Here is a 25,187-nt window from a genome sequence, read left to right on the forward strand (position 1 = left end):
GCCCTGGCAGATGCCCTGCCATATTGACCGGTGGGGCCACTCCCCGTCTCCCCCCTCAGAGTTCCCATTTATGGAAACAATGGCTGTGATGGAGGAGCACAGTTACATAACGGAGCCAGGCAGGTCCTTGAACAGCTTAATTAGGGTTTTTCTGCGTGCCTGTGAGTGCGTGCGCAGGATGCTCCAAGGGGCAGAGGAGCTCTCCTGGGCTTCCTTATTATTACAATTACTATTGTTGTTGGTATTTATAAATAACCAGCATGAAAGGCAGATGCGGTAGAGAGAGTGGGCTTGCTTGAGCATCATTAGTACAGATAACAGCCGGTCTTTTATGTCTGTACGTGCATCTCTTTCATCTGTTTTCCCTGGCAAGGGATTTACCCAATATATATATATATATATTAAAATCAGAGCACAAGAGCTAGTACAGCAGTTTTACATATATATATATATAGAGAGAGAGAGAGAAAACTCTCATGCACACACAATAACTCGTGCAGCAGTTTTCTCTTTATATATACTAGCAACTCCCCATTTGCATATGGGTTGCGTTCCTGGTCATTGCAAATGCCAGCCCGTTCCACCACCTTCCAGGGCCAAAAGTGGTATTCATGTCAGCAGTCACACATTAATTGGACGCATGCAGAATGGTCTCTGCTTGTATACCAGAACCCAAGAACTCATGCAGCAGTTTTCTGTGTATATACTAGAACACAAGAACTCATAGAACTGTTTTCTCTCCCGGCCTATATACCGTATTTTTCGCTCTATAAGACGCACCAGACCACAAGACACACCTAGTTTTTGGAGGAGGAAAACAAGAAAAAAAATATTCTGAATCTCAGAAGCCAGAACAGCAAGAGGGATCGCTACGCAGTGAAAGCAGCAATCCCTCTTGCTGTTCTGGCTTCTGGGATAGCTGCTCAGCCTGCATTCGCCCCATAAGACGCACACACATTTCCCCTTACTTTTTAGGAGGGAAAAAGTGAGTCTTATAGAGCAAAAAATATGGTATATATCAGAGCACAAGAACTTAAACAGCAATTTTCAGCAATTGAGACCTGAGGTTCCACCTTTAGCCCAAAACGCATTTTGGGGACCCACTTTTTTTTGTTAATTGTTTATTTGTACAGTGATCATGCTGTGGCTTTGACCCACTGCAGCCCAGTAGTTCAGGAGTTGAGAAATCTTTTCTTTTTTCCCCCAGCCCAAGGGCTGCATTCCTTCCTGAGCAACCTTCTGGGGGAAGCAGCGGGTGCAGATTCTGTACCCCCTCCTCTCTCTATTCTCCACCCAGGAGGCATGACCATAGTTCAAGGACACTTTTCCCAGCCAGGCAGAAGCAGTCATGGGAGGATGTGAAGCAGGGCCAGGGAGGGGTGTGGCCTTGAGAAAGGAGGCGTGGCTGGGAAGGAGGCGTGGTCTGGGGAGATTCCCGAGGGCCACATAAAGAGGCCCAGGCTTGAGGGTCCCCGCCTTCTATCTACTTGCGGATTCTGACCAGTGCTGTCTGGGGCTGATGGGAGTTGCAGTTCAAAACACCCAGAGAGCATTAGGTCTGCAAAGGCTGGTACAATCCTATTATATTCTTCCCTGTCTGATTCTTACGACTGCCAGTTCATAAGGACAAAGAGCGCCTGGTCACCACGCTCTTTAACATTTGCTCTATTAGATTTTCATCATATTTTGTGTATTCCAAGCCCCAAATCATGGGCAGAGCAAGGGTAATAGAGGGTGGGTGCAGACTAATCTGGTTATGCCCTTGGCTTTCCTTTCGGTTGGCAGTTTGTGTCAGAGGAGGTGAGCTTCCAGCCAGTGGAGGGGAGAGAAATGGCATTGTTGCAAGACTTCCTTGGGGTGGCGTTCCAGGGCAAGTCTCCCTAATGGCAATACATATTTATTTGCTTGATCGTAAACCCACAGCAAATGCTCATTGTTTAGACCAGGTGTGGCAGACCTCAGCCTTGCAGGGTACACTTTGTTCATTAGTTACTGGAACCCTGGCGTTGACAGAGTGAGGTGTGCAAGATTGGAGCTCAGGAGGCAGCACCTTCTGCCAAGACAGACCATTGTTCCATCAAACTTATTGTAACTTTGCCCACACTGGCTGGCAGTGACTCTCTAGGGTGTCAGTCAGAGATTGCCCTTGACCCTTCCTAAGTTTGAACCCAGGATCTTCTTCACGCAGATCAGGTTTTCTGCCAATGGGCTCTAAATTTTATGGAATACGTAAATAAACGGAGTGTAGGGTTCACAGGCACCTCCCACGCACAGGAGTCTGGCTGCACTTTGCCCAAAATGCCTTTATCCTTATGGCGCTTCTGCCTCCAACCCACCCACCCTTGGTCCTGCCAGCAGAGTCTGCAAAGGGCTCCAACTGGATGAGGAGTCTGCACTTGCCGGATTGCAATGTAGCTTTTAAGAGCTCCGATAAAAGAAGCCCAGTTTGTCACTTCTAAATCGCTTGTTCAGCTAGTAATATCACTAAATAAAGCTGCCGTCCTATCCTACCTGTTCTCTCCCAGATGGGCAAGGTGCTTCTCTGTCTCTCTTTCTCTCCCCTTCTCTCTCTCTCTCTCTGCAGAGTTTTGAATCACCCTGGTGCTTTGCTATTTTTGATGCTCCGGTGGCTTGAACCAAAATATACTCTTCTATAAAAAATAAATTAAGTGTAGGAAAGCAAGAAGGGCTGCTGTTGGAACTGCAGAACACAGACATTCTTCTCCAGCTGGTTCCCCGTTGAATTTCTTTCTTGGTTTGTTTCTTGTAACTTGGAAAGGATGCAATAAGGCTAATGTTCCTTGAAGCTTTGGCCGGATGACTTGTGTCTTTATGAACGTTCTGCTTGCGCTGTGGTGAGGTCACGGTGCTCACTCCCTGCGCGGAGGAAAGGATTCACAGCTGGATGTTGGAGAACTCTCCCTTTGCATGCAGGGCGTTCTGGGTTCAGTCCCCAACAGCATCTCCAAGTAGGGCTCGGAATGTCCCTCCTTGAAACCCAGGAGATCTGCTGCCAGCCAGGGAAGGCAGTACTGAGCTAGATGTCCCAGTGGTTTGACTCAGCAGAAAACAGCTTCCTCTGCTCCTCTTTAAACCATCTCTTTATTTCGAATCATGACGCGGGTAGCGCTGTGGGTTAAACCACAGATCCTAGGACTTGCTGATCAGAAGGTCGGCGGTTTGAATCCCCGTGATGGGCTGAGCTCCCGTTGCTCGGTCCCTGCTCCTGCCAACCTAGCAGTTCAAAAGCACGTCAAAGTGCAAGTAGATAAATAGGTACCGCTCCAGCAGGAAGGTAAACGGCGTTTCCGTGCGCTGCTCTGGTTCTCCAGAAGCGGCTCAGTCATGCTGGCCACATGACCCGGAAGCTGTATGCCGGCTCCCTCGGCCAGTAAAGTGAGATGAGCGCCGCAACCCCAGAGTCGGCCACGACTGGACCTAATGGTCAGGGGTCCCTTTACCTTTACTTATTTCGAATCATGAGGGCTAGCATCATGATTCTAGGGAAAGGGCCGCAGCACAGTGGCAGAGCATCACCTTTGCATGCAGAAGGTTCCAAGTTCAATCCCCAACGGCATCTCAAGGTAGGGCTGGGGCAGAACCCTGTTTCAGATTCTGGAGAGCTCCCAGTTAATGCTGAAAATACTGAGCTAGATGGACCCGAGGACTGACTCAGCATAGGACAACTGCCTGTTTAAATCAGTCCTTAATTCAGAATGCTTAGGGGGCTTCCTGTGTTCCTATTTCAGTCCTTTATTCAGAGCCATGAGGACTAGAATCTTTGTTTATTTTCAGTCAGTTCAGACAGTCCTGAGCCTGGTGAACCAGTGGTCAGACTCTCAATAAGGCAGGCTTCCTATGTTCCTTCCCCTGGTGAGGATGGCTCTTGGCTATTTTTTTAAAAAGTTCCAGCATCCAGATCTTATTACTATTCTCCCTTGAAGTGTATGTACCACTTGCCTCTGCCGCCTCTTGCCCAAGCCTGGAATCTGATGTCAGTCTGACAGTGATTTCATTAAAAAAAAACAAAACCCCAACCAAAACAAGAGAGAAAAGTAAGTTTCTGATCCTTAGTTGTTTACTCCATGCTTTAATTTAAAAAGAGAGAGAGAAGCAAATCAGTAAAAGCTGGATTTTGAGATCCTTAGTCATTGAGCAAATGTGCCTACTTTGTTTTGCATAACTCTGCCGAGATGCTTAATTTGTTCCTGTTTTGCTAATCACAGGGAGGGAGGGGCAAAGGCCAGCCATTTAGCACCTTCCTAAGTGTGCTTCTAAACCTGATTTCCCCCTCCCTGGAGGATGAGAATTGCCTTAGGCAGGATGTTTTGTTTTGGAAGCATCTGATTCTGCGGGGAAGGAGTGGTTGGAAGGAGGCATGACTTAGGTGAAATGCTCTGGAAAGGCTGTTTTCCGTGTTTACTTCTGCTGGTGCGGCATAATGGATGAGTCCAACCTCTTCTGGGCTCTGGGTATGTGCTGGTTACTGAGGCATCTGTGCCTGCGTTGACATTCTTGTTTGAATGTTATTGGATACACCTTAGCAGATTTATTTTGCAAGTTAAACTTAAATTTTATTTCACAGAATTATTATACCAATTATTTTTTTAATAAAAAAATAATTACAATTAGGTTGTTGTAACCCATCCTGGGGCCTGCTGGTGAACGGCGGGTAATAAATTTAATTATTGCTATTATTATTATTATTATTGCCCCAATGAGGTTTAGGCTGCGTGTGTGTATCAATTCCTCTATCTCTATACATGCATATTTATATTTTAATTAAAAGCAGAGGGCAAAATTGTGTCTATTCGCGCAGAAGAGCTCTCATTCCTAATGGCAGACTGACATTTTCCCATCATGCTCACGATAGCATCCTTAACGCCCCCCCATGCCTTCTTTTGATTAACATTCAGTCTGATAAGAATATTTTCCTTTTTTAAAGCCTCCCTTAAGACTTTCTCTCTTCTTAGTTTGTCTTAACGAAGGCCTCAGTGCCTCCCCCCTCCCCATTTCCTTTGAATTATTCTTAATTACAAATCTTTTTTTTATGTGGGTGGGTGTCCCTATAGAGCTCCTCAACGGTGGTTCCTTTCCAGCAGATTTCTCTGGCTCAGAGCTTTGCAAGGCTGTGAAAAAGCTGAAATGGGTAAGAGTGGGGGGGGGGAGAGAGAGAAGCTTTGCATAGTCCATTAGTGAATTACCGGAATTTGTTCTGACAGATGTGGTTGGTGGTAATGACTTACATTAATGCCCGCCCAGTTTTGTTTTTTAAGTTCATTTATCCTGGTTCCTGGGGGAATCTGCTGCAATTACATGGGAGGGTCAGTCTCTCCAGGAACTGGCCTTCCAGGGAGGAGGGAGGGAGGATCCTGGCTTTGGCAGCGCCAGGGAGCAGGCAGATAGGCTAGCCTGGGCCCACCTTCCCACCCCCAAGGAGAGCGCATAGCCTCCCCCTTCTTCTTACACACAGGGAATCGTGGAATCAGAGAACTGTAGAGTTGCAAGGGACACCCAAAGCATCATCTAGTCCAACCCTCTGCATTGCAGGAGTCACAACTTAAATGCAATAAACTTCCCATGCGCAGAGAATGAAGAGGTAGTGCTGAGTCCCTGTAAAACAGAGCTGTTGCTTTGGAAGACCAGTGGAGATGCTTACATCACCCCCCCCCCCAAGCACAGCCCTTTTAAAATGTGTTTTTTTGGGGGTTATTGTTTTTATTTTTATTATGTATTTTGTGGTTTTATATTTTGATTTTATTCTGTGAACTGCCCTGAGACCTCTGGGTATAGGGCGGTATATAAATTCAATGAATGAATGAATGAATGAATGAATGAAACCTGGTGCCCTCCAGATGTTTTGGACTACAACTCCCAAACATCTGGAGGGCACCAGCTTGAGTAGGCCGGCTTAGAATAAGGTTACCAGACGTCCCGGTTTCCCAGGGACAGTCCCTGGATTTAGAAATCAGTCCCCATACAAAATCCATTAAAGTTGAAAACTGTTCCCGGATTCATTGAAAAAAATCTGGTAACGTTAGCTTAGAGTGACCTCTGCACCAACGCTAATCGCCATTCCTGTCTTAACTGGAGGACTTGAAGTGGCTTTGCATTTTGGGATGGGGCCTGTCACCCAAATCCTATAGGACCCCTCCACTTCCTCCTTACCCCCTGCCACCCAGTGCATCTCTGTTCATGTTGAATGGTTCATGGAATGATAGAGGGCCTTCTCGGTGGTGGCGCCCTCCCTGTGGAACGCCCTCCCACCAGATGTCAAAGAGAACAACTACTATCAGACTTTTAGAAGACATCTGAAGGCAGCCCTATTTAGGGAAGCTTTTAATGTTTGATGTATTACGGTATTTTAAAATTTTGTTGGAAGCTGCCCAGAGTGGCTGGGGAAGCCCAGCCAGCTGGGTGGGGTATAAATAATAAATATTATTATTATTATTATTATTATTATTATTATTATTATTATTGAATCTTAGAGATGGAAGGGTGCTCCTTCTGAGCTTTAGCCAGCCTGACTTTCTCCCTGCAACTGTTGGCTACTCATGTATACTTCCCCTTTCTTCCATTTCTTATATAGCGGTACCTTGGGTTAAGTACTTAATTCGTTCCGGAGGTCCGTTCTTAACGTGAAACTGTTCTTAACCTGAAGCACCACTTTAGCTAATGGGGCCTCCTGCTGCCGCTGTGCCGCCGGAGCACGATTTCTGTTCTCATCCTGAAGCAAAGTTCTTAACCCAAGGTAATATTTCTGGGTTAGCGGAGTCTGTAACCTGAAGCGTATGTAACCCGAGGTACCACTATACATGCCTTCCTTAACTCTCAGGTCATTTATAAGCTCCTTATGCAGCCACACCGGTTTCCTTAGATGCTTCCCACTTTTCTTTCTCGTTGGTATTATCTTCATTTGGACCTTTAATATTTCTCCTTACAGAAATGCTTATTTCTTGAACTCACTTCTCACTGAATATTTCTGACCACGGGATCACACCCAGGAGCTTCTTCAGCTTTTCGAAACCGGCCTTCTTAAAGTCCAGAGTGCGTGTTTCTCTTGCCTCTGTATCCTGAAACCCAGGAGAACACGAGCACTTCCTCCCAAGTTTCTGAGCCCTTCATCAGTCAGTTCCTCCCTATTGGTGAGGACCAGGTCCAAGATAGATGATTCCCCTTGTTGGTTTTTCCAGCTTCTAGGAAATGAAATTGTCAGCGATGCAGTGGAGGAACTCTTGGCAGAGTTTGAGTCCCAACAGATATTGGGGAAGTTGAAGTCCCCCATGATTGCTATTTCTCTCCTTTTTTAATGTTTGGTAATCTGCTCTCATAAGGCATCATCCAAGTCTTCAGTCTGGCTTGGTGGTCTATAGCAGACACCCACAGTAAGGTCACTGTTGTTTCTCTCTCCTACAATTTTTACCCTTATACACTCAATCTCCTTTTCGTGCTCCAGGTCATGTATTTCTTCACAAATGTACACATCCATTATATACAACGCCACTCCTCCTCCCTTCCTGTTTGGTCTATTCCTTTTGAACAGGTTATACCCCTCAATTCCTACATTCCAGTCATGTGTCTCATCCCACCAGGTTTCAGTACAGTGGTACCTCGGGTTACATATGCTTCAGGTTACATACGCTTCAGGTTACAGACTCTGCTAACCCAGAAATAGTACCTCGGGTTAAGAACTTTGCTTCAGGATGAGAACAGAAATCGTGCTCTGGCTGCGTGGCAGCAGCTGTAGGCCGCATTAGCTAAAGTGGTGCTTCAGGTTAAGAACAGTTTCAGGTTAAGAATGGACCTCCCGAACGAATTAAGTTCTTAACCTGAGGTACCACTGTAATGTATTTGGCCTTTTCAGTAATGTATTTCAGGTCGTATTTGCCATCCTGTGCTAAGAGCTCAAATTCATCTTGTTTCCCATACTCTGTGCATTTGTGTAGAGACAACTGAAACCATGAGTCGTTCTCTCCAGCTGCTGCCTTCCTGTAGTTTCTTTCCCTTTAGCAGGTTTCTGGAGCACCACCTCAATTTCCTGTGCATCAGTGAAGCTATTATCCCCAGTGCCAGGTTGCACGGTTCGATCCCTGCAAGCGGCTCCTTTATTCTTAAGCACAGTTCTTTTTCCATCTTAGTTCTCCTTTGCGGCCTTCTGCTTGGGCAGGAGAGCAGCTCTCCCCTCCATCTGCTCTCCAAACGCAAGTGGCTCAGCCTTGAAAGCAGCCTTTCATCTCCAGCCGTTAGCAGCTTTGTAACTTCCCTTCTGCAAACCATGGGCTCTGCCTTCCTCGTGCTGCATGGAAACATCCTCACTCAAAGCCGTACATTCCAACAACACGTAAATGAGGATTGTCGCTGGTCGGCTCTGTGGATATTTTGGGATGGCGATGGGATGATGTATCACTTACATTGTTTCAGGAGTCACAGCGCTAAGCCCTGGAGCTCTGACGGCCCCAAGGACGTGCCCACACCAGCTGGTGGCACCAGGCAATAACAGGGGGCAAAGTGTATATTTCTTCACCCCACACATTCGATTTATTTCAGAGACCACTGGGTTACAGTTAATGTACTTGTCACTTTCTTGCTCCACCCAGTGTGTGAGGATGAGAGTGGGAGCGTCCTCTGTGCGTTCATAGGGTTCCTGACTGTATTGTCTTCCTTCAAGCATCCGAGCTGGAGCGATGGTCTGGGGCTTGGGTGCGTCCAGGAATCTCCGCAGGCAGGCAGGCTTGGCAGAATCTCTCCTGGCAAGTGCTCTCCCTGTTGCAGGAACAGCAGGATAGAATTGCAAGCTTAATAAATGAACCACGGCTGCAAAGGATTGAAATGAGGTGCGGCCTTGTCAGAGCTCATGGTGAGCGGACTGAGAATGGACGAGGTCTGTCATGGTTCGGGAACACATTGGCAGCCAGGTAAAAACGCACAGGATGCAGAACGGGACTAGAGAAGGGCATGGCTTGTGGAGAGTTTCAAGGGCCAGACAGAGTGAACTGGAGGGCCATAGTTGATTGGTGCCAGTTGAAAAGGGAACATGAGGGTGTCTAACTTAGGGCTGTCATATGTCTAGAATTTCCTGGACATATCTGGGATTTATCCATCAGAAACAAATGTCTTGGAAACAAAAAATGTCCAGGAAAACAAGTGTTGGTTTTTTTGCAGATTATTTTGCAACTTTTGTGTCCGGGTTTTCACTTTTTGAGATATGGCAACCCTGTCGAACTCATCAAAGGGTCTGGAAACCAAGCCTTGGTAGGGGTGGTTGAGGGAGCTGGGTATGTTCAGCTTGGAGAAGAGAAGACTGAGAGGTGATATGAAAGCCAAACATCAGAAGGGCTGTCACATGGGAGATGGAGCAAGCTCGCTTTCTGCTGCTCCAGAGGGAAGGATGGATCCAATGGAACCAAATAACCAGAAAGGAGATTCCGACTAAACATTAGGAAGAACCGTGTGATGGTAAAGAAGGTGATGGACTCTTCTTCAAAGGATGTTTTTAAACAGGTTGGAAGGCCACCTGCCAGGGATTCTTTAGCTGTGATTCCTGCATGGCCAGGGGTTGGACTAGATGACTCGGGGGGTCCCTTCAAACCCTATGATTCCATGAGGCAGTTCTTCGGGAATTCCTTTTCAAAGCCACGATTGACTGTAAACAAGGTGCTTTGTGTTGGGTCATCTTTCTTGGAAGACGCCGGCTGCTGCTGTTCTTGGATCCGGGCCATTAGCTTGCATCAGCATCTTTATACGCCATCCCTTTCCAAGAGGCATGTTGTTGTTGTTTTAAAAAATGTTTCTGTCAGCTCTCCATCTGTCTTGCCAGGTAAAAGAAGAAGGAGAAGAAGGAGAAGAAGAAGAAGGGTGGGGAGGTTGCATGTTTGGAGCACATGGCAAATCCATTCCTTATCAGTCCGTTTTTAGATGTTTTAGAAGGTCTGGCCCTTAGCAATTTCAAGAATGCAAAAAGAGCCCTGCCGGATCTGGCCAAAGGCCTATCATCCTGTTCTCACAGTGGCCAGCCAGGTGCCTCTTCTGGGAAACCCACAAGCAGGATCTGGGCCCAAGAACAGCTCTCCCCTCCTGTGGTTTCCAGTATTGAGAAATTGCTGCTACTGACCGTGAAGACAGAGCATAGCTGCCATGCTTAGTAGCCATTGACAGCTTGAATTTGTCTAGCCCCCTCTTAAGGCCGGGACGCAGATGGCGCTGTGGGTTAAACCACGGAACCTCTTGGGCTTGCCGATCAGAAGGTCAGTGGTTCGAATCCCCGCGACGGGTTGAGCTCCCGTTGCTCGGTCCCTGCTCCTGCCCACCTAGCAGTTCGAAAGCATGTCAAAGTGCAAGTAGATAAATAGGTACCGCTCCAGCGGGAAGGTAAACAGCGTTTCCGTGCGCTGCTCTGGTTCGCCAGAAGCAGCTTAGTCATGCTGGTCACATGACCCAGAAGCTGTACACCGGCTTCCTCAGCCAATAAAGCGAGATGAGCGCTGCAACCCCAGAGTCGGCCACGACTGGACCTAATGGTCAGGGGTCCCTTTACCTTTACCTCTTAAAGCCATCCATGGTGGTGGTCCTCGCTGCCCCCCGCAGGAGTGAGCTCCATAGTCTAGCTTTGTGCTTTTCCTCGGAAAAGTGCGAGCCGCAAACTCTCCTTGGAAGGTTTTGGAAAACGGCCCGGATTTCCTCGCTCTCCCCCACCCACCACCCTGTTGCCTTTTGAAAATATAAACCCAGCTTTCTTGACGCTGCTGCTAATTACTCCATTAGTGCATATGGGGCTTGTTTATTTCTCTTGATCTTAAAACAATGCGGGTGCCTACTGAGAAGGCCTCTCTCTGGGGCTGTGTCACCAGCCCCGTGTACTTTGCAAAAGCGTTTCAGCTCCAGATCAAACGGGGCACGTGATGCGTCTCCTGTGGCACCTGGAAATCTAGGTCTGCCATTAGTTGTCTGAAATGTTAAGAATTCTAGAGTTGGAAGGGAACCCCAAGGGTCATGTAGTCCAGCCACCTGCCGTGCAACCCCCCAAATGCTTCTGTTTTGAGAATCTCGATCAAAAAATGTGTGGTCAGGTAGATGAGGCCCAAGCCTGTGAACTTTGCCCATCCATACCATCCATTTTAAAGCACTCCACTTTAAAATTCACAGAGAACCCTGGAAGCTGTACAGTGGTACCTCGGGTCACATACTGTCAGAGGTGCCCAAGGTCCCAGCTCACAAAGGACCAATGCTGCTTCATTGTTAAGTACAAAAGTCTTTATTGAAGTTCAGTTTCACTTCCAGAGCCGCAGCGCGCAGCTCTACGTCTCAACTGTCAGACCGCTGATGCTCTGTCTGAGTCTCCTCCCCCCAGACACCAATTTAAGACTCTAGCCTTACTCCACCTCTTCCTCTGTTCCTTCCGCCTCTGGTTCCGCCTGGCCGTTGGGGTCTCGCCCTTTCTAGACTCTTCTGACGCTGAGTCCCCTGAGCCTTCCCCCTCCCTCCGGCGGGCTTTAGGAGCTGGTTCCCCATCCGGGTCTCCTGCTGTTCCCCGCACCTGTACATTTGAACTTGGCGCGCGCGCCCAGCTGGTAACTTTTCTCCTGACCGTTTCACTGCTGCTGCTGTCACTGCTTCCCCCTCTGGGGGGGGCTAGCTGCAACTGGCCTCCCCTCCGTTGGAGGCGTGGTCAGCCCTGACTCACTCTCTCTCCCCGCTGGAGGAGACGCTGGCCCTGACACATGTGACTCTTCCCCCCCACTACGCTCTGGTGGGGAAACTGGTCCCGATCCCCCACTGCTGCTTTGGGGTTCCCCTCTGGCTCCTTGTTTCTGGTGCGTCCCCCCGGGACCCCCCTTGCCCTGACCATCGGCGCCCCCTTCTCGGAATCTTCTGATTCGCTGGAGAAGCTCATGGAATCTCTCGGGCCACTGTCATACTCCCCTACGCTGCCCTCGGATTCTTCCCCTTCGCTCTCCATTTCCTCTCTCCCCAGTGCTCCTGCTCCTGAGTCCCTGACACATACGCTTCAGGTTACAGACCCCACTAACCCAGAAATAGTACCTCGGGTTAAGAAATTTGCTTCAGGATGAGAACAGAAATCGTGCTCCGGCAGCGCAGCGGCAGTGGGAGGCCCCATTAGCTAAAGTGGTGCTTCAGGTTAAGAACAGTTTCAGGTTAAGAACGGACCTCCGGAACGAATTAAGTACTTAACCCGAGGTACCACTGTAGTTTGTTTTGAGTCCTGGGAATTGTGGTGCTGTGAGCTTAACGAACCGCCGTCCCCAGGATTCCTTGGGGGAAGCCATGACTGTTAAAGTGGTGTAACAAGAGTGCTTTAAACATGCCTACCTTCTTCATGCAAAGTAGGTGCTCTTCCACTCAGCTACCTCTTATGCTGCGTCCAGCTAGCTGTGTGTTGTCTACACTGACTGGCAGCAGCTCTCTGGGGTTCCAAACAGAGGAAGGTCGCCTAATCTTCATTTTAGCTGGAGAGGCTTTCAGGAGACCTTCTGCATGCGAAGCAGGGGCTTTAACCCTTGAGTGAACAGAGGAGTGTTGCTGAAATTCCCAACAGGCTTAAACACATCCTTTGTTATCTAAACTAAAACCAGAGACACACTTCACCACTTTCAGCCAAGCTGGTTTTGTTCCAAAGCATGTGGAGAATTTCCCATCCTCAGATGTACACCTGGGTTGCATCCGAGTAGATTATTGTATGTGGGTCTTCACATGGTTGGACCCTAACCTCCTATGTTTCTGTATTGGGGAAACACCTTCAGAACAGTAACTCATACAGAGAGGCAACGTTCTCTTTTCTTTTCTGTATCGTACCATCCTTGATTTATTTTCTGTATGATTATTATTTTGCGACCCCTTTTCCATGCACTTCCATGATATTACTCAGGGGTGCCATGCGTGCCAAAGTAGGAATCTGTTGGCTTTCTCCCCCCTCCCCACTCCTCCGTTCCACTCCTTAAATTAGATAAAATGTGGGCATCTTGCTTTGGCATCTGCTCCCTGCAAGGGGTTTAAATATATTTTGAGAAAATATGGGGCAGGTGGGAAGGGGGGGGGACTCTGCAAAAAGTTATGTTGCCTTAGGGAAGCGTTCTGCTAAATGTGGAAATCCATGCGCTGAGATGGGGAGGGGTGGCGGCAGCGAGGGGGAGCTTTTTGTAAAACTTACCAAATGAGCAGATTCTCTCTCTCTCTCCTTCTCTGCAAACTGGAGGCGGAATCCTGCTCTCGGGGGGCTTGCGGGCTCTTTCTCGGAGCTCAGCAAGAGGCTGAAATCAGCAGGCAAGCAGTTGCAGAGTTTGAGGTCTGGGGAGGAAGAAAACGTTGCACCCGGGTCCTGCTTGTGGGCTTCTCATTGGGGGAACCTGGTTGGCCACTGTGAGATCTGGATGCTGGACTAGTTGAGCCCCCTTTGGCCTGATCCAGCAGGCCCTTACATTCATACCGACTTGAACCCTTCCCGTGGTGGTAGCGATCAGGCCATATCAAATACATTGCGCACTGTAACCTGAGTTGCCATTCATGCAGCTCACATAGGGGGAGATTCCTTGTAGCTTTCCCAGCAATTTTTAACACTGGAAGACAAAATCTGAGATACCTTTTGATAGATTAGGTCAGCCTTGTATGGTTGATGGCCCCTGCAGACCGTTTGACAAAGCACAGAAGAGCTGCCATGGGGATAAATAGAAGAGACAGTGTTCATTAGTCAACAGTGGGCAGAACCCATTTCTTCCTCCGAAATACCAAACTTGTATATGGAAAGGATTTTTTGACAGTTGAGCTATTAGTAAACTTTGCATTAGAAACATGTTATTGCACAGGTAACTTTTGATTGTTATTGGGCAAACAGAAGCACTCAAATAAGCTTCTCTAGATTATGTATGTTATGTTGAAGTTATTGTTTAACATAAAAATGTGATGGAGAGGGGCGAATTTTAGCTGGTTCCTGGGCAATGTAGACCCGCCTGTTACCTGATAGCAACGCCTTTGTACCTAGCAGCAGTGAGAAAAGTTGCAGGCTGCTTATTTGACCCCAAACAGTGTTGATGACTGACAAGGTTTTTGTTTCGTTTGAGGGACATTGTCATGTTTAAGTCCTCACCAGTTGCATTCCTGAAAATTGTGTAGGTTTAATTTAGGAACACAGGAAGGTCCCTTGTCTATCTCAGTATTGTCCACAGTGACATTTCAACCGGGAAAAAAAACGCACTCCAGGAGGCTGCAAAGTAGGGCTGTTGAGGAGGCGTGGCCTTGGGGGAGAGTCCCAAGGGCCAGATAGAGAGGCCTGGGGGGGCCGCATTTGATTCTCTACTCCATGGTTTACTGTGACATTCAAAAAAAGCCATTCTGTTTTCCTGCTTTTATCGCAAGCTGCTCTGATTGTGTGTATAGAAATCTATACAAGTATCTGAAGAAGTGTGCATGCACACGAAAGCTCATACCAAAAACAAACTTAGTTGGTCTCTAAGGTGCTACTGGACATTTATTATTATTATTTTATTTATACACACACACACTGTAAAATTCTATTTCTTTTAAATGTCTGCCCCCCCCTTTTTTTGTTTCAGCTCTGACCGGCTGGTAGAAGAGACAATAAGGTAAGACCCAGCCTATTATCTCATACCCATCTTGTTTCTAAGCTCATGCATTTTGCACTTTCCTGCTTGTACAATCAGACTTGCAATGCTCATCCCTCCCTGCTTCAGAGTTTAGCCTCTATACAATTTCTGGGGGGTCCTAATGCCAGCCATCAACCAGCCATCTCACTTCTGGTGGGTGCAGAGATCAATGGAGATAGTTCTCTAATCCATATAGCTGCCCACTAAATTGCTTATACAACTGGAGCAATTTCTCCACTGGGATTTTAGGGTAATAGTCATACCGATGGCTGTGTCAATGAGACCTCGTGCTATCAAGCTACTTTCCCAGGTACTTAATTGCCTAAGAGCTGCCATTTGACTATCTCTCCCACTCCCCCCCAAAAGAAGACATTTGCCCCCACAGTAACCAGGATAGTGGAACGTTTTGTAGATCTTTTCTAAGACTGACATATCAAAATAAAAAAGGAAAAATTAAATACTGCCACCCGCCACTTGACACTTTTAGTCATAACTTTTCTTTAAAAAGCCACATCGACGTAGTTCAACAAAATAAACATTGTTAGGGGGTTGGACTAAATGACCTTTGAGTCCTTGTTACTTTGACAAGTTGACTTCACTGCTTGCCTTGGGTGGGATGCAAAGCTAGCGTTTGTTTTCCAAAGCTCTTTGTTCTGGACTCTGTTCTTCAGACCTCCTGTTTCATTTCTGAACATTCATTTATTATCTTATAAATGCACAGTGTCATGTCACGTGATGCCTTAGCACTGCTGGGCAGCCGAAAGGCAATTTGAGGGTGTTTTAAATATAGATTAGCAGCAGCTGCCAGTGAGGGGCAGAGGTGTTTGCAAAGTTGTGAAAGGTAGCTCCCCTCTTTACCCAGACTATCACCTTCTGTTTTGAGTTTTCGTTGCCTTTTCAATTTGCAGCCTACTTACATTACACACACACACACACACACACACACACACACACATATTTAGCAGCATGGCTGCCTCCAAATGTGAAGGCAGTGCATAGCCATCGTAGCTCATAGCCATTGATAGCTCTCTCCCTCTGTGAATTTGTGCAGTCGTCTTTCATGGCCATCACTGCCTCCTGTGGCAGTGAGTTCCACAGTTTAACTCCATGCTCCATGAAGAAGGGCTTTTTTTTTTTTAACCTTTCCTGAATCTTCCAACATTCAGCTTCATTGGATGAGAGAGAGGGAGGGAAACTTTCATGTCCTCGTTTCAGGTGTGGCTTCTGCAAAACACCCTGTGAGAACAAAGCCCATGTTTTTGTTCTCTTCTCTCTCTCCCCCCCCCCCCCGTTTTCTTCACTGTAATTGCAAACATTTGTGTATCTGATTAATTGGTGGTAGCGCGGCTGCTGCTGCTGCTGCTGCTGCTGCTGCTGCTTGAGGGAATTGTACCCACTAGGAATTTGCCCGTCTCTTAATTAGCTTCTTGTCTGTCATCACCCAGTGGGAGCACGTGAGGCGATGCAGAGCCTGAGCGGCGTTGAGTTACGGCTGCTTGGGTGACTGGAGCGCGGTTGGCTCCCTGGCCTTCCTGGTGCATTTCCGTCATCTGTTTAAGGCGGGTGGTAATCTGGGGAGTGGAGAGCAGGAGGAGATTGGAGATATGCCCCAGGGGTCTTCCACCAGTCCCGAGGAGATGTGCGACAGAGCCCTTAGAGAAGGGCCATAGCTCAGTGGTAAGAGCTCGGCACGGCGAAGGTCCCAGGTTCAGTCCCCACCAGCATCTGGATCGCCAGAAATCCTGCAGAGCTGCTGCCAGTCTGTGTAGACAATACTGAGCTAGATGGGCCAGTGATCTGACGCAGGATAAGGCAGCTTGCTGTGTTCCTGTTTAAACCATCCCTTTCTTTAGAATCATGAGGACTGGAATCTTAACTTATTCTTAGGGAAAGGAACATAGCTTAGTGGTACACAGACCCTGCTTTGCAGAGGTAGAGCTGGGAATGTTGTCTGAAGTCCTGGAGAGCTGCTGCCAGTCAACGCGGACAATACTGAGCTTAGATAGGCTGAAGGTCTGACTTAGTAGAAGGCAGCCTTTAATTCAGAACCATGAGGACTTGAACCTTGTTTTGCTTTTAGCGCAAGACCCATAGTTCAGTGGCCGACTGTGCTGTGTGCTGTGGACACAGAACCTCCTGGGTTCAATCCCTGACAGGTAGAGCTTGTTAAGACTCCCTTCCTGAAACCTTGAGGAGCCGTTCCCTTTCAGGGTGGACACCACTGGGCTTAGAAGGACCGATGAGCTGACTGTATGAGGAAGCTTCACCTGTTCCTCTGAGATCTGTTGTCTTGCAGGAATTTGGGGGAGATGACCCCTCAATCCGTCCTAGCGAGATAAATTTACTTCTAAATTTTTGCACGTGTGAAATTCAGCTCCAGCATCCTAAACAAAAATTTCCCCTTCCTTCCTTCCCTCCCTCACTTTTCTCTTGCATTGCCAACTCCGTGGAAAAGAGCAGTTTTGGAAGTGCTTTCTCTTGCAAAACCATGTCCTCATTCTCCCCTCCCTCCCTCCTTCCTCCCTTCCCCTTTGTTATGTCAGCTTTCCCTGAAATGAAGTAAAACGAATGACCGGCTACGCTCCATGCGCCACCTAAATGAAGCAGAAATTCCTGTGCGCCATCATCAAGAAAGGCTCCTTGCTGCCTCCTCCAGAGTTTTACGACTACTGGGGGATTTTTGAGGGGAGGGGCACTCCGTTTGTTTAGCTGCAAACCCTGAGAAAATTGGGGTTGGGGGGATGATCTCTCTCAGCTCTTCAGATTACATTAAACCTCCTTCTGAAAATTGAAGAAGGATGTACCAGGGTGTGGCATTTAGCAGAGTGACCTAGTGAGAGAATTCTGTTAGCTCTGGGCAACAGCCCGAGTGGTTCAACTCTCCCCACCCACCCCAGTTATATTCAGCAGTGACTGGTGCCATTGAGACTGGTGGGAAGGAAGGCAGGGATGCCAACAGTAGGCAGGGCCAGAGGTAACCAGGGGCAACACAGAGGAGGAAAAGGAGGGAGCTGGTGGGCAAGGTCAGCCCCAGGGGGCTGGTTGTGGGTAAAGAGGCAGTCAGGTGTGGGGCTGGCTGAAGGCAAGAAGAATCACCATGGTGGGGCAGTGCCCCAGTTGCCCTCAGTAGCTACGCTACGATACGATAATCTTTATTGTCATTGTCCCAAAAAGAACAACGAAATTGAAAAAAATCTACATCAGACATTCAGAAACCAACAAGCCTGCTATCCCAGCCTGGTTAGCCCCCTAAAAACTCTGATACCCCATAATTTAATACAATATACTCCCGTAGAGACTACCTTACACTGCGTTTAAAACCAAAATCGCATTTGGGTAGAAACTGTTTCTCAGGTGGCTAGTCCTAGTCTTTATAACCCTGTACCTTCTTCCAGAAGGCAGAAACTGAAAGAGCACTATCCTGCACTATCTCTGCAGCTTTCTTATGGCACCTGGAAGCATAGATTTGATCCAAGGTGGGAAGAGTGCACCTAGTTATTCTCTCCGCAGTCTTTACAACCCTGGACAGCATTGTTTTTCCTCTGACCGTGCAGCTCCCAAACCAGTTTCTACTGCACACACAAACAGAGGTATTTCATGGTCAAATGCAGGTGTGGAAGGTTTAGTGCGTAACACTAGCATGTCAGGCAGGAGGGACATTACCAGGAAGTGCCACTGGGGATTATAGAATCGTAGAATTGTAGAGTTGGAAAGTACCCCAAGGTCATCCAGTCCAACCCCCTGCCATGCAGGAATCTCAATTAAAGCATCCAAGAGAGGTGGCCATCCGCCCTCTGCTTAAACACTTCCAAGGAAGGAGAGTCCGCCACCTCCCAAGGGAGATCATTCCACTGTCAAACAGCTCTTACTGTCATAAAGTTCTTCCTGAATCTCCTTTCTTGTAACTTGAAGCCACTGGTTCAAGTCCTGCCCTCCAGAGTGGAGAAACCAAGCTTGCCCCATCCTCCATGTGAGTCCTTCAGATATTGGAAGATGGCTCCCATATCTCCTCTCAGTCTCCACTTTCCCAGGCTAAACATCCCCAACTCCCTCAACCGTTCCTCCTTAGGCTTGGTTTCCAGGCCCATGGCCATCATGGTCGCCCTCCTCTGCCCACCTCCCAGCCTGTCAACATCCTTCTTAATTGTGGTAGGCAGAACTGGAATCCGTACTCCAGGTGTGGTTTGACCAAGGCAGAACAGAGTGGGACTATTACTTCCCTTGATTGGAGCATTTTGCTTCTGTGGACGCAGCCTAACACGTCAAGCGGGGGCTCTGTGCTGGTACTCACTCACTGGCCCTTGGACTTCGCCCCCTCCCACTGCCTCCCCCAGCGGAAAAACTCAGCCCCTTTCTGCTGCTCTGAAACCGTTTTGCAAGGTTGGTGCTGGAGAAGGCGGTTCTGCTGCTCCAAGCATCTCACCGGAGGTTTTTAAGCAGCTGTCGGAAAAGGTTCCTTTCAAGCTTCTCTTCCTTAATGGTGTCCCCCCCCTTTCCCTCTCTCTCCTTTTTAATGCAACAGAAAAGCATCTGGCAGCCTTCCCCCCCCCCCCGGCCAGCTGAAGCGAGGGGAGCGCTTGCGGCGGCCTTTGCAGCGAGCGAGCCTGAGATGTATTTAACATTAGCGCTTGGCTCAGGGCCCTCTCACCCGCACGGCTGGCTGGCAGGGCGTCGTGGTGGGTCGATTGGGTTGCCTCTGCAAGCCCCCAAACCCAGCCCTGCTCAGATCGGGGGCCGCTCAGTTGCCCAGGGTAAGGATCGTGGTTCTGGACAAAAACAGTTATGCATTTCTTGGGCAGAAAACGGCAGCTCCCTTGCTCAGGGAAACCCTTTCCAGCTGAGGGCCACATTCTGTCCTGGGCAACCATCTGAGGGCCACATGCCTGTGATGGGCGGGGCTAGACGTGGAAGTATGTGGAGCAACAGATGCAAATCTTGCAATTCTTCAGTAGGCTGGTTTCTTCACACCCACCTGCCCCTCTCTTGGAAAAGGGCCATAGCTTTCCAGTTCAGTCCCCAGCATCTCCCAAGTTTAAACTATCTCCTGCTTGAAACCCTGGAGAGCTGCTGCCAGCCAGTGTAGACAACTCTGAGCTAGATGGACCCAGTGATCTGACTACTGAGTCAGCTTCCTATGATTCTATACTCCATCTGCAAAAGTAAGGAGCGTTATCAGAGTGAATTTTCTGCTTTAGGGATGCAAATAATTTAGTCTAGTCATATGCCCTCCCCTTGATGAATGTTTATGTTTTACCTATAAATACAGAAATGTCACACCACGTCTCCCTGGCACCTGTGCTCAGTTCTGGGGCTTTTTGAATATTCCCTTGAGGAAAGACTCCTCTGCAAAAAAAAAAGTTTTTTAATGTCTCTACATGGGCTGCCGCAAATCCATATTGGCCAGCAGAACAAACCTTTATTATTTGTATGCTCAGAGTACAAACTGAGAGGCAGAAAAGGTAATGCTTTGGATTTCTGGTGAAAGGAACACCTTATGAGGTGGGTTCCTTTACGGCTCAGGTCAAAAAGATACGCAGGGAAGCTGAATAAATTTTTCCTCCACGGAGAAAGTAGGTAGGGAGAATTCCTTCCTCCCCCCTCACAATACTAGAACCCCAGAAAGTCACCCATTGAAACTGAATGCTGGGAGATTCAAGGGAGACGAAGGGAGGACTTGGTCGCATAGTGCATGGGTAAACTGTGGAACTCACTGCCACAACAGGTGATGACCAGCAGTTTGGACAATTTTTAAAGGGGATTTGGGGGGGAAATGCATGGTGGATCAGGCTATGAATGGCTACTGACTGTGATGACTACACTCCCTCTCTGCCAGAGGCAGTATTCCGCTGTATTTCAGACTGAGACTCATAAACAGGGAGCATGCTGTTGCATGGTCTGATCCAGCAGCCAAGCTCTTCTGGTGCTCTTACGTAAAGAAGGCGGATACTTAGGCTGGGAAGTGTCATCGTCTGACTGGAGGTTTTCATTAGCCAATCACATAAATCACTTGCTGTCATTCACCAATTACGTAAAGCCAGTTATGGTTGTTTATTTCACGGCAGTGCAAAGTTTCTCTCACTTTCTAAGTCGGGCCATAGCTCCGTGGCAGAGCAGCCGCCTTGCATGCAGAAATCCCCAGCTAAGGCTGGAGAGACCAGGCCTGAAACCCTGGGCAGACACTGCCAGTCAGTGCAGACAGTGCTAGGTGGAACACATAAGGCTCTCCTTTTGCATTGGAAGGACCATAGCTCAGCAGCATAGAGCATCTGCTTTGCACACAGAAGGCCCCAGATTCGATCGCCAGCATCTTTGAGCAGGACTGGAAAGATCCTCTGCCTGAGACCCCGGAGAGCCTCTTTAAGTCAAATGTAGACAATACTGAGCTAGATGGACGAATGAGTCTGACTTGGAATGAGGCTGCTTCTTGGACCTAATACTCTCTTAGCAACAAATCCACCCAGGAAATGCGCTTTCCAGTATTACGGAGCAGCATGGCAAACCTCTCTTTCTCCCTCTTGCTCCCTGTGTTGCAGAATTTCCTTCCTGTCTCCCATTTTCATTTTCTCGTTTTCACCCCTTTTCCTTCTGCTTCCTGCGCATTTGCTGGCCGCTCCTCCAGCTTTGAGGATCCCCTTTTGAATCCCTTTCTTTGCCATACCACAGAAGGAGAAGACTTTATGCTGCTGCTTTGTTTTCCTGCCTCCCTCCCCTGCTCGCCTGATCTTCAAAAGAGGGTTCCCAGGAGTGCCAGCAGGTTGCCTCTCTTTCCCCTTGGGCCTGGGTAGCTGTGGAAACAAGCACCGATTTGCCGTGCTGCGTATACAGAGGTTCCCATTTTTAAAAACACATACAAAAACCCAACAACCTCCTATACACCTGCCTTGGGGTTTGCCCCGACTTAAAGGCCGCATCTTAACACGGCTAAACACTTCCGAAGTGAAGCAAACCTCAAGAAATAAAAGAGAGCAGGATTCAGCAAAGTTAAGCCTCACCATCCCTGTAGGGCCTGGGTTCAAACCCCAGCGGCATCTCCAGGTAGGGCTGGCGGGAAAGACTCCCTGCCTGAAAGCATGGAGAGCTGCTGCCAGCCAGTGCAGACAACCCTGGGTGGGATAGGCCAATGGTCTGGCTCAGTATAAGGCAGCTTCCTGTGTTTGTATCTCCCTCTCCGCTCCTGATTAGCTTTTCTGTTGCCCAGCCTGTCCTCAAGTTGTGCTTCACACGACCTCTCCCCACAGCAACCAGGGCTGGCTCTGACACCCTCATGCACAACTCCCTGTCACTCAGCAAAGTGCCTTCTCACTGTCAGCATCACCAGCTGCCACCGCCTCTCTCCTTCCTTGTTGCGGCCGCCTCCTGCTTGCTTGCTTGCTTCCACTTGCTTGCTTGCTTGCATCCTTAAAACATTCTAGGTTTTGAGTCGCTTATGGTCTTCTCTTCGCCCTCTGTGGTCCCTCCTCTTGTCATAAGCAGCAGACTTTAGACCGCTTCCAACTTTGAAAAAGAAACGCCTTCATGGAGCTTTAAACACGAGACGGTACCTGCTGTGGGGCCTCCTGCTGGTTTTAACAGCTATCCCCTCTGTTTAGGGAACCCCGGGATCCGAGTGGGGCCTTGGGATCTCTAGCAGAGGCATTTCCTATGCACCCTCATCAAATGACAACTCCCAGAATTCTTTGGGGAGCAGGAAACCATGATGGTTGAAACCGTATTCAGCTTGCACTTGTCAACATGCTTCCACTTGCATCCATACATATATATGTGGCAGCTTTTTGTTATGTCAGATTGCAAGTTATTCGGGGTACCAGTGACATTACCTTTCTTTCCTTTTCTCTCTCTCTCTGCTCACCCACCTCCTTTCCAGCATTGCCATGGCAACGAAAGAAAACATGACCTCTCAACGAGGGATGATGAAGTCCATACAGAGCAAGATGAACACTTTGGCCAGTATCCTTTCATAGAAAGCCGGTTCTGCTTTCAAACGTCCCCACTGAAATCTGCACGTTGCAATTCACTGCGGCTGGGCAGGTTGGGTGCAATCTTCCTCTAGCTAAACTTCGCCTTGGACCTGCTCTGGAGTGCGAATCTTACTTGCACGTAGCAAGACTCTTGTTCTGCCGGGTGAAATAACTCAAACTTGGGTTTCTGTTCCTGCCAGATTATTTAACGCATGAATCTGAGCAGTGCCCCAGGCCAGGGTTAAAGACACAGAAGGGGAACTGGGTGGCAAAGTCTGAGCCAAGAAATGGATCCAGCAAGCTGCACGCCACCCCTGCGGGGCAGGCACCAGCCTGAGCATGGCATAGAACAGGCACCTTTGCTCTGGGCAAGCAAATGGTGACTCCTGGGCTGGGCATGGCTTTGCCATCTCCATGTCCTTGAGATGGAGGCGTCACCTCGGTATCCAACTTGCTCTCAAGGAGGCTGCTTACTCGCAGAAGGGGCTGACGGCAACAGGGTGGGTAGACCAGGCTAGAGGTGTCCAGTATCACAGGGTATGGGAGACACCTCTCTGACCCCCCCGCTTGAACCTTCCCCAGGGTCAAGCTCCTTTTGATGACTGGCACTGCCCCGATTTCGCCCCTCTCTCATCCCGCTCAGACTCCACCTGCCCCTCTGCCAATTCGTCTAGCTCCAGATCCCCACTCTCTCCAACCCATCTCCACGGGGATCGTGAGAATTCTCCTTTAACCCCCCCCCCCTTTGGAGGAAGTATTCTAAAGGACAAGCAAACTTTTCCAACAAACACCAAAGGAAATTGCTTCGGTCAGCCTTTGCAAGCTCCCATGGTTGACCACGAAACTATTAATCTCAGGGTTGTGGGTTCGAATCCTGCGTTGGGCAAAAGATTCCTGCATTGCAGGAGGTTGGGCTGGATGAGCCTTGTGGTCCCTTCCATGATTCTACGATCAGCCTCTGTCAGCACAGCCGTGTTTTAGACTACAACCCCCATCAGCCCTAGCTGGAACAGCCGTATTTTGGACTCCAGTCCCCATCATCCCCTGATGAAGTGACCATGTTTTGGACCCCAACTCCAAGTCCTGGGGGGGGGCAAGGTTGGCAGAGTCTTCTGCAGGAGTTTCTTCCATCTGCCTCTCCCTCCCTTTCCTGCAGCCAACCAGAAGATTGCTGCAACTTCAGTGCATCCCCCAGGCTGCTCTCCTTCCTGTCCTGGTCTTTGTGTCTCCCCACCCACCCCGACTGGTTCTCCTTGTTCCTCTTCGCTCCCCAAGCCTAAGAACAAAGCTTTTGCCCCCTCCTGCCTCCCTTGCATGAGCCCAAAGAAAAGGCATTAAGCCTCATTTGATTAGACAGATCACATTCCCAAAGATGCGCAGCTTGATGAACCGTAAATTTCATTCAGGCTTCTCTTTCCCCCGTTCCTTCGTTCCCCCCTCCCTCCCCTCCAGCACTTGGCACAAACAAAGTGACGTTGGCTATAAGCTTCACCCTTAAAAGATTATTGGGGAAGGAGGTATAAGACCTCCAGAAGGTGCAGCCTTTTTCAGTGCTGCCGATCAGCAGGGAAAGCTTTTTATTTGCTCCTGCGAAGCCATCGCTGTCGACTCCAAGGGACCCCCTCATAGGCGAGGCCCAGAGCAAAGGAGATTCCCCAAGCCCTGCTTCCTTGCTGCGTGACATGCAAGGGAATCTTGGAAGGCAGGGATGGAGAGAGACAGATGGCCCTCTGGACATCATTGGCCTCCAGCTCCCAGCAGCCCCATTGTGGCAGGTGGCAGGGCATGATGGGAGTTGTAGTACCGCAAGATCCGGAGGGCCATAGCCGCTCCCCATCCCCGTTTAAGGAGGAGGAGTTGGAAGAATCCTTCTTTGTGCATCAAGCACAGGGACACCTGTGGTCCCACAGATGTTGTCAGACTCCCAACTCCCCGTATCCCCTGCATGGCTGGTGGCAGAGCATGATGGGTGTTGTAGTCTAATGGCATCTTTCCTGTCCCCTTCATAAGGGCACTGTTTCTCTTCCCTCTGGGAGAAGCCATGTCTATTAGGGGTGTTTATAATGCTTTTCCCTTGCACTGGAAGTAAACCACTGGGGCACATTTTCTTTTTTTCTTTTTTGCACCCTGATTCCCTGGCCTACGTATGTTCAGTATATGCTATGTTACATTCTCTCCCTCCCTCCTTCTTCCCCCGCTTGTTATGGTCTCTAAACAATTATCTAAAGCAGCTAAGCTCCCTCTGTATCACAAACTAAGCCAGTCATTTAGGAAGATTAAATACTAGGATTCTGCATAATTGTGAGCATTAAGCTTCCTCACCCCCCCTTCTCATTATTGCTCCCCCCTTTTCTTTTATTCTGACGACAAAAAAACAATTGCAGTCCCACTAATAAGCTGTTAAGCGGTTAAAGCCACATGTCTCTCCTTAATCTCAGCAGTTGGGGACTTTTCCTTCCCTTCTTTGATGACTAATGATCTTGGGGACAGGGTTCTGACATGTTCCTTTCCCCTTCTCCCCTCCCCTATGCTCTGCTCATATTAAAAATTCAAATCTTCATGGATTGGGTTGGGGAACCTCAGGCCCCTGGGCACTGAATGTGGCCCCCTCCAA

The 25,187-nt window shown here is 48.6% G+C and overlaps 1 protein-coding gene across 3 annotated transcripts in view; it reads left to right on the forward strand.

Annotated features, from left to right (window-relative positions):
- GOSR1 (golgi SNAP receptor complex member 1) overlaps window positions 1–25,187 on the forward strand; it is a 45,521-nt gene that overhangs the window by 17,388 nt on the left and 2,946 nt on the right. For 2 of the 3 annotated variants that reach the window (XM_083588021.1, XM_083588020.1), the window contains exons 7-8: window positions 14,565–14,594; window positions 22,480–22,562. In XM_083588021.1, coding sequence (XP_083444147.1) covers window positions 14,565–14,594; window positions 22,480–22,562 — 113 coding nt within the window. Of the gene's footprint in view, window positions 1–14,564; window positions 14,595–17,075; window positions 17,215–22,479; window positions 22,563–25,187 lie in introns of those variants that run through there. The other variant, XM_083588022.1, reaches the window with a different exon arrangement.

The sequence above is a fragment of the Podarcis filfolensis genome (genome assembly GCF_964270895.1).
Source record: "Podarcis filfolensis genome assembly, chromosome: 15".
NCBI classification, from domain to species: domain Eukaryota; kingdom Metazoa; phylum Chordata; class Lepidosauria; order Squamata; family Lacertidae; genus Podarcis; species Podarcis filfolensis.